Below are 16429 nucleotides of genomic sequence, written 5' to 3'. Positions count from 1 at the left end.
CCTGCAATTTTTTGTCTAATGAATTAAGCACATTTTCACTATAAGTGTAGATAGCCTTCTCAATATCAGAACCCTTTAGAAATCCGAACTGCGACTTTGACAGTATGTTATTTGAGATAAGATAGTTATAAAGCTGATTGTACATTACTTTTTCTAAAATTTTTGAGAATGCTGGCAAAAGTGAAATTGGACAGAAATTTGATGCTGTTTCTTTATCTCCTCTCTTAAACAATGGCTTAACTTCAGCGTATTTCACCCATTCAGGAAATGTTCCACTTATAAACGACAGGTTACACTGATAGCTTAATATGTTACTTCACTCAGAATCACATTCTTTAATTAACTTTGTTGATATTTCATCATACCCACTAGATGTTTTTGATTTTAATGATTTTATCATGAACAATATTTATGCTGGGATAGTGAGGGTCAAATTCATATTATGGAAGTTACTTCAACTGTCTGGTCTGAGATATTCCATAGCAGCATCTACAGAACCTGACAACCCCATCTTTTCACTAACAGTTATCAAATGTTTGTTAAAAAGTTCTGCAACACTATACACATCTGGCACCAATGTATCATTTACTCTTAATGCTATTTGTCCCTCTTCATGTCTGTTTCTACCAGTCTCCTCCTTCACTATAGCCCATATTGTCTTTATTTTGTTGTCTGATATGACTATCTTTTCCTTGTAGTATACTTGCTTTGATGTCCGTATTACAGTCTTTAATATTTTGCAGTATTTCTTGTAATGTGCTATAGCATCAACATCAGAACTGTTTCGGATTGACTGATATAGTTTTCTTTTTGTTTTACAAAATACGCCTATTCCTTGAGTAATCCATGGCTTCTTTGTAGAATATGCTCTAACCTTGGTTAGTTTTGGGGGAAAACAGTGTTCAAATAAGGTAAGCGCTTTATTAGCAAAAATGTAATATTTTTCATTCATGTCATCAGCACTGCAAACATCAGTCCAGTGAATGTCTCTGAGGAGTGTCTTAAAATAATCAATTTTTGGTTTATTCATTACCCTGTTGAGCTCAGATTTAACAGATTTTATATCCTGTTCAGTATTAACATTTATCAGAATAAACTGCATGTCATGGTCATAGAGGCCATTGACTATTTGTTTTGTAATATAATTTTGTTCATTGGACTTTTCTATAACGATATTGTCAATGGCTGTTTGTGAGCAATTGGTTACCCTAGTGGGGAACTTTACAGTGGGAATTAAGTTGAATGATAGTGTTACTAACTCAAATAAGTTCTTATTGGGAGAGTTTTTAAGGAAATCTACACTGAAATCACCAGCAAGCACTATTTCTTTGTTTTTGGTTGTTAAATGGGCCAGTACAGCTACAAGGTGGTTTATGAACAGATCAAAGTTACCTGCAGGTGTTTGATATACACTTAATATTATGAATTTTTTGTGAAATTCTACTTCTGTTGCACATGCTTCCAAATGCTGTTCTAGGCAAAATTTATGAATGTCTATGTTCTTAAATTTATGACAGTTCCTGATGAATGTGGCAACTCCTGCTTTCTCCATTTCCACTGTACAAAATTGAGATGCTAACCTAAACTCTGTGACACTTAAAAGTTCTATACCAGTGGTCACATTATGTTCAGGGAGGCCAATTGTGTCTGCTGGGTTTGAGGGCTCTAATTCATCTATGCAGATAATTTATTCATTAATTTTATTTCGCAGTCCTCGAATATTTTGATGCAGTAAAGATAGCTGACATTTCACATTGACTTAGTTAAAATTGGTTAGAGTTGAAATATCTGCTGACTGTTGAAAATTCTTAACCAATAGCTGTTTATGCTGATCTAATAAGCTATAATTGTTTTTTGGTTTCTTTCTCAAACTGAAGGTTTGTCTCAGTCCTAGCCTCTCTTACAATTTGGTTTCTTTGTGTCCTCCCTACCCTTAAAAAGGGTCTTTCCTGAACCCTATAACCTCTGGTATTTTATCACTCATGACAGTGTCTCCTCCCTTTAACTTTCCTGCTATTTTCCCAGCCAGTTTACCCTTCCCTCTTCTGTTGATGTGAAGGCCATGCGTAATATAATCACACCTATTGAGAGAATCAACAGGAACCACACCAATGTTTGACCCTGCACCCGACATTAGCAGCTGTTCTAACTCCAAATTAACTCTCTTGACAGAAGAGTTCAAATGAGGTCGGTCATGGCGCCAAAGAACAGGTACAAACTCAACACTGGTATGCTTCGATCCTAATTCAATCTTTGCCAGGTCACACTCTATACTGTACCCAGGATCTCTGTCAATACTATTACCTGCTCCACCCACTATAACCACGGTGTCTTCCTTAGTGAAATCTCTGCAATATGATCCTAATTCCTCTCTCACCTGCTCCAGACCAACACTAGGTTTAAAAAAAATTGTGACCTGGTATTCTGATCCCAGTTCATCCTGCAAAAGTTGGCCAGCACATCTTCCATGGGAACTACCTAACAACAACACTTTCTTTCTCCTTACTGATTTCCCTACATTATTACTTTTCAATTTGTTGCTGAAAGTTTGTTGTGCCCTGTCTACACCCGCAACTGCTTGAGACTCACCAGCTTCTAACTGAAGCAACAGGTCAAATCTATTTTCCACATTCACCTCGAAGGTGTCAGACAAAGTTCTTGGCCTGTTCCTCCTGTTGACTCTTGACACTTCCCACCTCTCTTTACCCTTCTCCCTCCTTAACCTGTCAAGATCTCCCATGCCCTTGTTTAACTCAGCCTGAATGTCTGAGGTCATTCATCTATTTTGTTTTACTCCTATTGATATTAACCCTACAACCTCTTTTCAAGCTACTATCCATACTGTTTAACTGATCCTTTAAGTTCTTTGTTGTCTCTATCATAACGACAATGTTATTGTGTAATGGAATGGAACACGTATTTATAATGATAACAAGTTTAGTGTCAGCCACTGTGGTTACACTCAAAAATGATATGAAAGTGGGGCCAAAAGTGGAAACTGTCGGCCAGGCAAACTGCCAGAGAATTTCAAGAGCAACAATAGCTCTTTGTGAATGGACAGGTGGAGTGTGAACCAAGGAAAGCTGATGGATGGGATGGCGCCAGGCCCAGCCGTTGATTGCATGGCAGTAGGGAAGCAACGGTCTGGGTGGCCGTGCATGCCTAAGGAATACCAGAGTCCACCAAAACTAATAGCAGCCCTGCATTTAAATTGTATATGTCCTACCGAATATAAAAACTATTTCTTAAATTCGAGATATATAGGCAAAGGAAACCAAACTCCTAATCAGTCATATGGAAAGGTTAATTGCTCTTAAAAGACACAGATAATCCAAAATTATGTTAAAAGCTAAAGTAGCGTTTAATGTCTGAGGTCATTCATCTATTTTGTTTTACTCCTATTGATATTAACCCTACAACCTCTTTTCAAGCTACTATCCATACTGTTTAACTGATCCTTTAAGTTCTTTGTTGTCTCTATCATAACGACAATGTTATTGTGTAATGGAATGGAACACGTATTTATAATGATAACAAGTTTAGTGTCAGCCACTGTGGTTACACTCAAAAATGATATGAAAGTGGGGCCAAAAGTGGAAACTGTCGGTCAGGCAAACTGCCCGAGAATTTCAAGAGCAACAATAGCTCTTTGTGAATGGACAGGTAGAGTGTGAACCAAGGAAAGCTGATGGATGGGATAGCGCCAGGCCCAGCCGTTGATTGCATGGCAGTAGGGAAGCAACGGTCTGGGTGGCCGTGCATGCCTAAGGAATACCAGAGTCCACCAAAACTAATAGCAGCCCTGCATTTAAATTGTATATGTCCTACCGAATATAAAAACTATTTCTTAAATTCGAGATATATAGGCAAAGGAAACCAAACTCCTAATCAGTCATATGGAAAGGTTAATTGCTCTTAAAAGACACAGATAATCCAAAATTATGTTAAAAGCTAAAGTAGCGTTTAATGGGGTACCAGCCCCTGATTGGCTGGCCCAAACATTTGTAGGACGGGCTGTGCGACAGTCTAGAGAAGGAACTTCAGTGCAGTCTTCCTCTGTGAAACAGCTTCGGAAAAAGACATTTAGTATTTCGGCCTTTAGTCTGTCATCGTCTGTTTCAGTACCATTTTGGTCACAGAGTGTCTGGACATTTTGTTTTGATCCACCTACGGCTTTGACATAAGATCAAAATTTCTTAGGATTTTCTGCCAGATCAGTACATAGAACTTTACTTTCGAATTCATTGAACGCCTCTCGCATAGGCCTCCTCGCACTACATTTCACTTCGTGTAATTTTTGTTTGTCTGCAAGGCTTTGGCTATGTTTATGTTTTCTGTGAAGTTCCCTTTGCTTCCGCAGCAGTTTTCTAACTCGGTTGTTATATCACGGTGGCTCTTTTCCATCTCTTACGATCTTGCTTGGCGCATACTCATCTAATGCATGTACGATGGTTTTGAACTTCGTCCACTGATTCTCAGCAGTATCTGTACTTGAGACAAAATTTTTGTGTTGAGCTGTCAAGTACTCTGAAATCTGCTTTTTGTCACTTTTGATAAACAGAAAAATCTTCCTACCTTTTTTAATATTTATATTTCTGGCAGAAATCATCGATGCAGTAACCGCTTTATGATCGCTGATTCCCTGTTCTGCGTTAACTGTTTCAAATTGTTCGGGTCTGTTTGTCACCAGAAGGTCTAATAAGTTGTCTGTTTAACTGCTCAAGGTAGTTTTCAGATAATGCACTTAAAAAAATTTCACTGGATTCTTTGTCCCTGCCACCCATTATAAACGTTTGAGTCTCCCAGTCTATATCTGGAAAATTAAAATCTCCACCCAGAACTATAACATGGTCTGGAAATCTACTCGAAATATTTTCCAAATTTTCCTTCAGATGCCCTGCCACCACAGGTGCTGAGCCAGGAGGTCTATAGAGACATCGAATTACCATGTTTGAGCCTGCTTTAACCGTGACCTTCACCCAAATTATTTCACATTTCGGATCTCCGTCAATTTCCTTCGATACTATTGCACTTTTTATCGCTATAAACACGCTTCCCCCTTCACTGTCCAGCCTGTCTCTGCGGTATGCATTCCAATCTGAGGCAGATAGGGTGTAACAGTCATAATAAAAAACAATCTTATCTCGGCTGTCCGCCCTGATAGCTGAGTGGTCAGCGCGGTGGTCTGTCATGCCAAGCGGCCCGGGTTCGATTCACGGCTGGGTCGGAGATTTTCTCCGCTATAGTTTCATCATCATCAGTGGAAGGCAACGGGAACCCACCACTGGAATCACTTCCCTAGACGCTCATGCGGTGGATCTCTGACGAAGCTTCCTCCATGACAAGACCTGCCGTAAGGCAAAACACAAAGTTAAGTTATCTCGGCTTATCTTTTTGTTCATTCCGGGTTGAGAACATGGTGGCGACCTCGGTGTTTATATTTGTTCGTGCTAGTATTGTTCTGGCTGCCGTATGCACCTTGTAGGCGCATGCACTCTGTGATGAGGCACAGAGGTGTAGGTAGGACCGGAAGTCGACTGTGGTTGGCAGTACCAGTCCGCTGCTTTCCGCAGGTTACGAAATGTGCAAGTGCAAGGACACTACGACAACAGGAATTCAAACCTCCAATTTTCAAGACTTATACCATCGCAATTGACAAACCTTAACGTTTTTATTAATTATCCGCGAACATCAATTTCTTTTCCGAATTTCCCCTGCTTAGTTTTAGTCTACGCTTCTTGCGGAGGACGAATAACATAGGAAATGGTTTACGTTGGTTTCTATAGTAGTAATAAACCACCTTCGTTACTTCAAAATTTCAAACATTATCAGAAACCACAATGTTATAAATGTGGGTTTACCTTTTTTCAAATTGCCTTCTAAGACACGTTGCAGAGTCATTATTGCCTTGAGCGCTTTTGCAATTCACAATTTTCACAGCACTGAACCACTTGGACAGCTTTGTAAACAACGTGACGTTGAGGTTTCTAAAATCAAGAGTAAGTGATGGCTTTCTGGGAAAAAAGGTCCGGCCTCATCAAAAATTATTGTGGGTAATGTGCTCTTAAAATGAGTGTAGTCCTTCATTTATTTAGGATGTCAAATTTGCCTCTACAGTAATTAAAATCGAGATGTAAAATTGACGATTTGGAAATATATGTGGCATCATTTATGATGTATTTAAAAATAAGATAAGACGAGAAATGAGAGCAGAATTTTATACAACTAGTTCTTCCAGCGCCTCTTCATAGTACATAATGCTGGGTACCTACGTACAAAAACAACATTTGGTAAAACACAAAATGCAGAAATGAAATTTCTATGAACGAAAGGCAACCCAAGAACAGACCGTATAGAAAACGAAACAGTGCGACAGGAACTAGACAATATTTAGAGAACCTATCACTCCAGAACAACAGCTTGCTTTGACATAACAGTTTCCAATGCTGCACTTTACAGTCTCTAAATGAATTTTACTGTAATGGTACAACATACTTTTCAAGCGGTGCGTTTTCTTTTTAATTCTAAATGTCTGAAAGTTGCTTCTCAGTATTTCCTTTATTAGGACCACGTACTTTAACAACTCTGCAAGTGTTAGTTATTGAAACAGTCACTAAAGCAGTACTGCAAAACTCTACTCCATCTTTAAATTGCCATTAATATTATCATAGCCCATGGCACACACAGAGCCAACACCAAACACAGGGGTATAAGTTTACATACCTACTAACACCACAAATGATGAAGAGAGTGAAAGCTTGTATAGTGAGATAAAAGAAGTTATTCACGTAATAGACAAAAATTAAAATGCGATGTGGGCCTGGAATTCGGTAGTGGGAAAATGTAGAGAAGGAAAAACATTACGAGAACGTGGGCTCGGGGAAACGAATTAATGGGGAAGCCACCTCATAGCATTTTGCAAAGAACCTAATTTAATCATCGCTGACATTTCGTTTCAAATCAGTGAAAAAGATTGCGTGCGTGGAAGCTTACTACGCTTAGTTTTAATCTGTGTGGTCTCGTAAAGCTATTTTTGACGGCTTGGAGATGAAGTTGTCAGAAAAACTGTCAAAAAATAACTCTACAAGGTCACGCAATTAAGAATAATCATATAAATAACAAGATCGTATCATAACAAAAATAAATCGACATTTACTCTCTGTAACGCCATATAACCACGTCATACCAGCTAAGACCTACACTTTATAACGACAAATCGCCGAAACGAGCTCGTCGTGAAAATTGTACCAATACGAGTAAATAAATAAATAGTTCAGCAAATAACTTGTATTTAAAGTGAAATATGCCGTTCGTTGAAAATAAAAGAGATGTGACCTTGGAAAAGTTAAGAACCTAGACGTGATCGGGAATCTCAAATGGATCTTTAGGCAACAATTGACTAAAATCGGGGATGAAGATGAATGAGTAGTTTTGAGATTGTAATATTTAAGGCAGTAGAGAATGAAAGTGGGAAAAGGTAGTGTAGAAATCCTTCAGTAACGCATGAGGTATTGAATTTAAATGACCAGCAAATGAAGTAGGCAAAAGGGAATACAGACGTTTAAAAACTGAGATTATCAGAAAGAGCAAAATGACAATGTAATAATTGAGAAGGAAAAATACAAGGATGTGAAAGCATGCTTGGCAAAGATAGATGTCGCAGACAGGAAAATAAAATTAGAAATACTTTTGGAGTAAAGAGAAGCAGTTGTATGAATATCAAGGCCGCGCGGGATTATCCGAGCGGTCTGGGGCGCTGCAGTCATGGACTGTGTGGCTGGTTCCGGCGGAGGTTCGAGTCCTCCCTCGGGCATGGGTGTGTGTGTGTTTGTCCTTTGGATAATTTAGGTTAAGTAGCGTGTAAGCTTAGGGACTGATAACCTTAGCAGTTAAGTCCCATAACATCTCACACACATTTGAACATTTTTTTGAATATCAAGATCGGAGGTGGTAAGCCAGAAATAAATGAAGAAGGGTAAGCTGGAATTTGGAAGGAAACTGTAGAAGGTTGTAAATAAAGAAAAGGTCTCAATGCAAACTGAAATAGTTGAAAATTGTAATTACAGAGCGATTATATCTTGTGCAATAACAACAAACAGGTTTCTTTTAAAGCTGAATAGCCAACATAGAATATTGTAAATATTAATGTGTCCCATGCTACTGCATTATTCTTTGAAGAGGTACTAAAAGCTGTTAAGAAATGTACATTGTTCAACAGAAGAAAACCTATAGTCACGTTCACATCCCGTTGAATAAAATATTGTCGAGTATTAATCATACATACCTCTTTGAGTGGTATCATTTGCATAAAAATCTTATTTCGGAATCTCTAACTGTTTAAGAAATAAGTCGATTTCTATGACTAAATGATTCCCGATAAACAAGAGAGGGTAATGGGCTCACCACACGTGACCCATCCTACAAATATGCAGTCCAAAATTTTGAGAATGGAGGGGGTATTGTTTTGCTCTCAACTTCAAATATAATTTAAATATATTGGCAACATTTCTTATGCAGCAATGTATGGCCTAAAATGTACCAGATGAAAAGTCTATGCAATGCGTTTTTAGCTCTGCTAACTCTTAAAATTTCGTGCAGTTATTTACTTCATTTCGTGCACCACTGTAACTATGATGAATAATGAAAAGAAATTCAGACCTCTATCGAGTGAACACATCAGGCTGTATGGCGGGAAAGAATCACAGTTTTTTCTTCAAAATGAATGCTAAATAATTCACATGACCAGCACATCTGCTACAGCTCTTCGCCGAGAATGCCCATAGCCGCTGTGGACACACCTGAAGTTGTGCTCAGACTATCTATGATCGATGGCAGGAACCTACGGCGCGCCGTGTGGAAACGGTTCCACATGATAAAACCGTGTTTTGCTGCAAGGCCCAAATAAGGTCATGTCTACCGAAATCCTGCCACTGGCTCTAACTCTCCTGCACGGCTGCTCCTAGTGAGAACCGGCCGCATGCTGTTCTCTCCACTACTGCAGCATCTGTGCCGGTGCCGGTAAAGTTATTTTGTGCCCGCACTATTAGTATCGATACCTAATGTACTCCAACGTCCCTATACATGAGACACATTCGCAACGCATCTCAGTACTCACCGGTTGCATCCGTGAAGTTGTGCAAGCGCAATGCTAGCCGCTGGCCACAGCGTGAGGAGGTGTAGTGTGCAATGCCACCGACGGCGAGCGCTGGTCTGGGTGGCGAAGCGTCGCAGTAGGTGGCGTTGCAGACACACACGAAGCTCGAGTAGTTGTACCAGCGCGCCGCACACGGCTGGCCACCTTCCACCCTGACGCCAGAACCGGCCGTGAGCGACACTGCAACAGACCACACACAATCACACGCACTGGCCAAGCTCCTCTCCACAGATGGGGTAAATTGTTTTAGCACTTTTCATGCCTTTGACCACTCATAAGCAAAGTGGTAACTACCTGTTGTGTACTCGGTATGTTCCCTTTGGTGTTATACTGTGGTAGATATTGCAAACTGCGGAGTATCAAAATCGTGGGAAGGAAAATGCCCATGGAATCAAGTTCGCGAAGCAGAGATGCTAATGATTACGTTGATTTACTACTATTTACTGCTTTTCGTACTACTGTTTCATATGTAAGGAATAAAATCGCATGCGACCTGGGAGGCAGTCAAATGTTGTATTGTGGAGATGCGGTGTGAATCGTTTTGACTTATACGCTCATTGACAGTATACACATATGTGCATTAACTGAGTCAAACACTTGTGAATAAACTGTGGATTGACTGAACCAGCAAATGGGAGAACTTCGGCTTCTCATGCTTAAAACCGTGAATGTTCACTTACGTTACACTAGTGCCATGATCTTGTGAACTCACGAATCTTCAGTGTGATGTGTGACGTTTAACCATGAACACCAATACTAAAGTGTCATGAAAGTTATGCTAAAATTTTCCACATTCAAGCACTGTGACCACGCAAACTACTGTGCACAACAGAACAGGGAGACGACAACCGCAATGGTGCTTGAACTGTTTGAGCTCGTCACCTTCTTTTGAAAATATTCTGTGTAGCATTGCGATTAAGACACTGCAAGGAAGCTCAATAACTGCACTTGTCGAAGTACGAGTAGTCTATCATGTACAAGTTAAGCTGAGAGTCGTCATTTGAAGGAGAGCAGAGGGCAAATAAACAGTGTACAAAGCGTGGCACTAACTGTATCATAAGGTTTACGTCACAGGCTCCTATATCAAAAATCCCCCCATTCCAGTTGAAGTTAGAGTAAGGAATTTTGGAGAGACAGTAGTCCTGTCTCCAGTAACGTCATACTAAAGCCCATATTTAACTTTAAGGAAGTTTTTACCTTGATTACTTTCTAGCACTTGTCATTCGAGTGTTTCAGATAAAACCGTAGTCGGCTGTGCTGGGTGGCATTTTTCGATACCTGTTTCCCCGTAACCATCCTGAGGGTTTTTGAGACAGCAAGATATCATACCTTTGACTGGTTAAACAAGAAAATTAGTCGCCGATGACAGAACAGATGATTCCGATAATATCAATGGTAACAGTTATGACGGAGAATGATTGAATTGTGAAAAACCAACATTCTACAAAACCAGTGTCACTTGCAAAATTTTGTAAAAGTAAATTCTCGTCCTTCACTCATAAGACCTGAACAAATAATTGCTTACGAACTTTTCAAGGGTGAATCTCACATATATGTATTTATGCAAATCAACGAAATTGAAAATGTGCATTATTCATGCGAAATTGTAGTCCTTATGTGAATCAGCCCGAAGGCAACATTGTATGGATGTACGCTATGTGAGTAGCACCGGAATTCAAAATTTCCGATCTGAAAAATAGAACTGTGTAAAAAAACTTCAAACGATTTTTACTGTTCAGTATTTATACAGGGCATAAAACCAGCAACACCCATAATCGATCAAGGATGAAGGCTCCGTTTGTGGTTTTCTCTGGGTTCCCGCAAGACGTGACCGAAAGGTGCAGAACCGTGCAATAATAGTCACCCAGGGTGCAATATTTCCCAACCTCATTCCACGATGTTTCGGGTTTGTAACCGGATGACGTCATCTTGCCACGATATTTTGGCTGACAACCATTCAACCATTTTGAGGTGAGTGTTTTGCACTACTTTGTACTGGAAAACTGACGCGATGGCACATGCAGATAGGTTTTCAAGCAGGCGTAAAAGAAAATTATTTGCCACTGCATGTCAATAGGCGTAAACTTTTACCTTTCTGAAGATATAAGGAAATCAACGGGTCCCAAGCCATATCAAGTAGAATACCACAGCCACGATTAATAAGATTTTCGGCCAAACATAATTTCACAGATGATCGAGTCCCAGCAGGATCTCGTCGTGGCCAAGAATAATGCATAGAATGTCCTGTGGAGATACAATTTTCGGCTATGGCTGCTTTACTCGGGTGCAAATGGCGAGTGTGCTGATCTTGTTCCATGCATCTTTCACGTATGTGCACATCGTCTGACCAATGTAGGCTTTGTCAAATTGACGTGATATTCTGTAGACTACGGGCTTTTCCAAACGTAGATCGTCTTTTGCCAAGCCGATAACAGCACAGGTTTCTGTAGGTGGCCGGAAGGTTACCTTAACATCAAGTTTCTTAAGGATCCTGCCTAGTTCAGATGAAATGCTGCTCACACATGGGAAGAACGCCGTGGACTTCAAGTGCTCATTGTCTTCTTTCTTTTGTAAATTGTCAGGTTTACTCATCGTTAAAGCTGTCCTAATTTGACGTGAAGAATACTTAGCACAGAGAGGAGAAATTCTAACACCTCTGCAAGGCTGTCTCTCTTACACAACCTGCATCCGATGCATCAGCAGTCCTTTCCGCGACTCCTTTATCTGAATAATGTTTGTGTAAAAGAGCATACTCTCTCTAGTCGCGAATCTGATATCACACATAATTGTTCTAACACGACTTAGTCAGCCAACTTGTGCAGCTGCTAAAGTGAAACTTTGTAGGTACAGCTCAATCAGACTATGGCACATGCATGTTTCTTTACTTAATATACGACGGAAACATTCATGAGAAAATGAATGTATTTTCATTATTTTAGATGAAGAATCAATATTTAATACCAATACTTGTTGTTACATGTTGGGCATATCATTACGACTGCATGGTATGGAAATTGTTTGCCTGATTGACGGTTTGGTTCCGGGATGGTAATCTCTCAATTATCGCTCAGAACGAGCAACTGTTGAATCAGTTTTCAGTTAATACAGAATGACAGCTTACAACTTTAAAGTTAGTATTTTCTCTGCTAACCGTCAATTGCACAGGCAAAACGTAGATGTGAGCACGTTCCACCTCACGCGATACATCACCATAATGCAAAAGGTGAATGTCATTTTTGCATGAAAGTGAGCGCAAATTTACACTACCATAAGAAAAGTAATAATAATAATAAAGATCATCTAACACCAAATCCTCTTTATTCATTTTTATTGACTTTTATAAGTTCCAGAATATTGTCGCTCCAAACGCAGGAAGTTCATAAACAATTTTGCGTGGGTCGCAATCTGGAGGACATTTGTATGAAAGAACTACATAAAGCGAAACACTCACGCTTATGAACACAAAAGCTGTCCCAGAAAGCAAAATCTTTTTCCAGGAATTACCTGTATCGCAGTGCTATCTGGTATGTCCTACATATCTCCCCTACAGAGTGTGACAAACCCTTTTTACATACAACAAGTTATGTTCAGCCACACAGTGTGTAAGACAAAATAAAATTCAGATGCAGGGGTAGAGAAAAATATCTGAACAGCAGAAACACAACACACTACCATACCTTACGCAGTGTAGGCAAACCGTTGACATTCAAAACGGGTTCCAGTCGTCTCGGAATGAACAGGTCCTGTATAGTTTCCAAGGGAATCTTATACCACTCCTCTTGCAAAATAGTGGGAAGCCCCGGTAACAATGATGAAGGTGGGTAGCGATCACGGTACTTCTTTTCAAAATAGACGACAAAGTGTCAATGATTTTGGGATATGGTGACTGTTGTGGCCAGAAGAGATGCGACAATTCATCCTCGTGCTGACCAAACAAGTCGGGGCGATGCGAGCTGTGTGAAAAACAAACAACGTACGACCTGATTTGCCTGCACGGCCACGTAATACCTGGCAGTAATGCGGCTTTGCAGAGCAACCTCGTGCCCATGGTATACCAGTATATGGCTGCCCAAATCATCACCGAACCCCTGTCGTGTTTCATTCTACGAAAGTAAATTCGGTCAGAAGTTGGAAACGATGTGAAACAAGACTCACCCGACCATATGACACTTTTTCATTGCTCCATGGTCCAGGTTTTAAGAATTTCCCTCGTACGGGGATTTGCATCACCAATGAGTAGTTTTGGAATTCCAGCTCGCCCTGAAATTCCCTGCTCCTGAGCTGCCTTCGTTTAGTTTTGGTGCTGACAGCGTTTTCAACTGCGACAGTCAATTCGGCAGCTTATGAAGTTTTCTTCAGTTATCAAAATCAACATATGTTACCTGTTCTGACTTTCTTCAAACCGATACTTAAATAATACGACTGTCTTTTGGGACAGAAAATGTGCGATTTTTGGGGATTTCCTGGAAAGAGGCACTACAATAAACTCTCAAAGGTATTGCCAAACTCTGCACAACCTCAAAAGAGCAATACAAAACAAGCGCAGGGGAAAGTTGGGTTCAAAGATCTTGCTAATTCACGACAACGCACGGGCTCACACGGCAAATGCCACTCGTGAAGTTCTCGAATCTTTTAAGTGGGTGTTGTTTCCTCATCCGCCGTACAGTACCGACCTGGCACCGAGCGACTTCCACTTATTCCCAGCAATGAAGAAGTGGTTGGCTATGCAGCGTTTCGATGACGACGCACAGCTTCAAGAAGGGGTAACCACGTGGTTGAAGGCGCAGGCGGCCGAATTTTACGACGAAGGAATTTCCAAGCTCGTCCATCGCTACGATAAGTGCCTTAATTTAAATGGCAACTATGTAGAAAAGTAGTATTTAAGTGTGGCTTTCATCTGTATATAATAAAAAAAATTTCCAATACTTTATTTATTTTTAATTCCGAAACGTAATGGCCGGCCGGTGTGGCCGTGCGGTTCTAGGCGCTTCAGTCTGGAACCGCGTGACCGCTACGGTCGCAGGTTCGAATCCTGCCTCGGGCATTGATGTGTGTGCTGTCCTTAGTTAGGTTTAAGTAGTTCTAAGTTCTAGGGGACTGATGACCACAGATGTTAAGCCCCATAGTGCTCAGAGCCATTTTGAACCAAAACGTAATGTACTTTGTGGATAGTCCTCGTAGGTCTTCAGTTTTCGAAGACGATGAATTTTCTAGGGGTTGGATGATGGTGGCCGAGAGGGGTAACCGCCCTCCGCTGCCCCTCGCTGTGTTCGCTCTAACTCACCCTGCAAAGAACGTAGCTTAGTGTTCGATAAATATTTGAAAATTACTATTCAGTCTACCAGGTAGGACTGAAAGAGAAATAGAGGGAGCGCGAAAGAGTAATGAAAATATCCAACTCCAGAGGCAGACACTCCAAGAGAGGTGCTGTTAAAATTCCGTGCGCGTACGTTCCTAAATGCGCCTGATAATATATTGATTTCTCACAACATATCTCGTAAAAATTACATGAAGGTAGATTTACGGAGATACGAACTCATTTGAAGGCTTAGCAACAGTTATCCTTCCTAAAAACCATGAAGCAAAGTGACAGCAGTACATCCAGATACATACGCCACTTGCCACCATACGGTACATGGGCGAGGGTACCTTGTACCACTACTACTCATTCCCTTGCCTGTTCCACTAGCAAATGTAGCGAGGGGAAATCGACTGCATGTATGCTACCAAACAGGCCCACATTAAGTATCTTAACACATATTGTAAGGTTTCTTGTGTCTGCTGTTCTGCAGCCTTAACAGATTGTATGAATACTTTCTATCGTGGCCGATCGGTTCTAGGCGCTACGGTCTGGAACCGCGCGACCTCTACGGTCGCAGGTTCGAATCCTTCCTCGGGCATGGATGTGTGTGATGTCCTTAGTTAGGTTTAAGTAGTTCTAAGTTCTAGGCACTGATGACCTCAGAAGTTAAGTCCCATAGTGCTCAGAGCCATTTGAACCAACCTTCTATTGTAATAATAACACAGACCAACGATGGAAAACTTTTTTGCTGAAAATACCATATTATTATGTTTTTTAGGGTGGGAAATCCAAATATGATACTTAAAAAACTGTGTCACCCACCATTCTTCACATTTTATCGATTTTTTAAAGAATTTAACACATTTTATATATTTAAAATAATTTAAAAAGGAGATGTAGTGAATGTAGATGACGTTGGTAGCACTGCTGGAAAACGTTTTCTGGCAAAAAAGTCGATTCAACTTTTGTGTTAACAGATGGGGTTTTGTTTACTGTCAACCTAACCTAACTTTCCCGTTTCCTGTACATGTGCTCAGTACAATGTCTAATCGTGGTTGAAAAAACTCTGTTGACAGTTAATTTGTTATAGTTGTGGTGAATTTGTGCTTAAAAACACCAAAGAAACATTACAGATTTTGTAAAAAAAGTTTATCTATCATACTGTGGAACTAAACTTGGTGATCAAGGTAAATCTTGGGCACCGCATAAGGTATGTTATGTGTGTGTTGGAGATCTGAGAAAATGGTCCAAAAAGGAGAAAAAAGCCTTTAGATTTGCTGTTCCGATGATATGGAGGGAGCCAAGAAATCATTCTGATGATTGCTACTTTTTTAGTGTTGACATTACTGGTCATAATTCGAAAAACAAGAAGGTAATAAGCTACCCTAACCTTCCGTCCGCCATCCGACCACTAGGGTGTAGATTTGCCGGTTCCTGAACCACCAGACGATTTATTCCAACAGAAATATTTTCTGATGTACAATGTGATTTAGACGAGCCAGATGATGATGAATTCCATTGTAATACAGAAAGTCTAGAGCCCAAATTGTTTACTCAGACCGAGCTTAACGATTTGGTTAGGGATCTGGACTTAACGAAAGAAAAAGTTGAATTGCTTGGCTCTAGATTAAAAGAAAAGAACTTATTGGCAGCTGGAACCAGCATATACATGTCTAGCAAGAGTGAGCAGCAGTTTTACAAGTTTTTTCAACAAGAAGGTGATTTAGTGTACTTCTCAGACATTCCCAGACATGCTAGGCATGTATATGCTGAGTTTGGTATTGAATACAAAAAGGAAAACTGGAGGCTGTTTATTGTCATCTAAAACTAGTTTACAGGCTGTTTTGTTACACAATGGTAACATGTATGCATCTACACCTGTTCTGTACATATGAAAGAAAACTATGAAAACCTACAAATATCGCTAAATAAAATAGACTATTCTGCTCATGGTTGGAGGATATGTGGCGATG

General features: G+C 40.2%; 1 protein-coding gene across 1 annotated transcript in view; it reads right to left on the bottom strand.

Moving 5' to 3' along the window:
• Window positions 1–16429, bottom strand: part of LOC126457809 (lysosomal acid glucosylceramidase-like) — a 141854-nt gene that overhangs the window by 90345 nt on the left and 35080 nt on the right. Inside the window, exon 2 of the mRNA XM_050094422.1 lies at window positions 9116–9334. Within this exon, the coding sequence (XP_049950379.1) occupies window positions 9116–9334 (219 nt within the window). The remainder of the gene's footprint in view (window positions 1–9115; window positions 9335–16429) is intronic.

This window comes from Schistocerca serialis, chromosome 2, assembly GCF_023864345.2.
Source record: "Schistocerca serialis cubense isolate TAMUIC-IGC-003099 chromosome 2, iqSchSeri2.2, whole genome shotgun sequence".
NCBI classification, from domain to species: Eukaryota; Metazoa; Arthropoda; class Insecta; order Orthoptera; family Acrididae; genus Schistocerca; species Schistocerca serialis.
The sequence above is the reverse complement of the archived record's forward strand: the minus strand, read 5'-3'. Positions and strand labels throughout refer to the sequence as shown.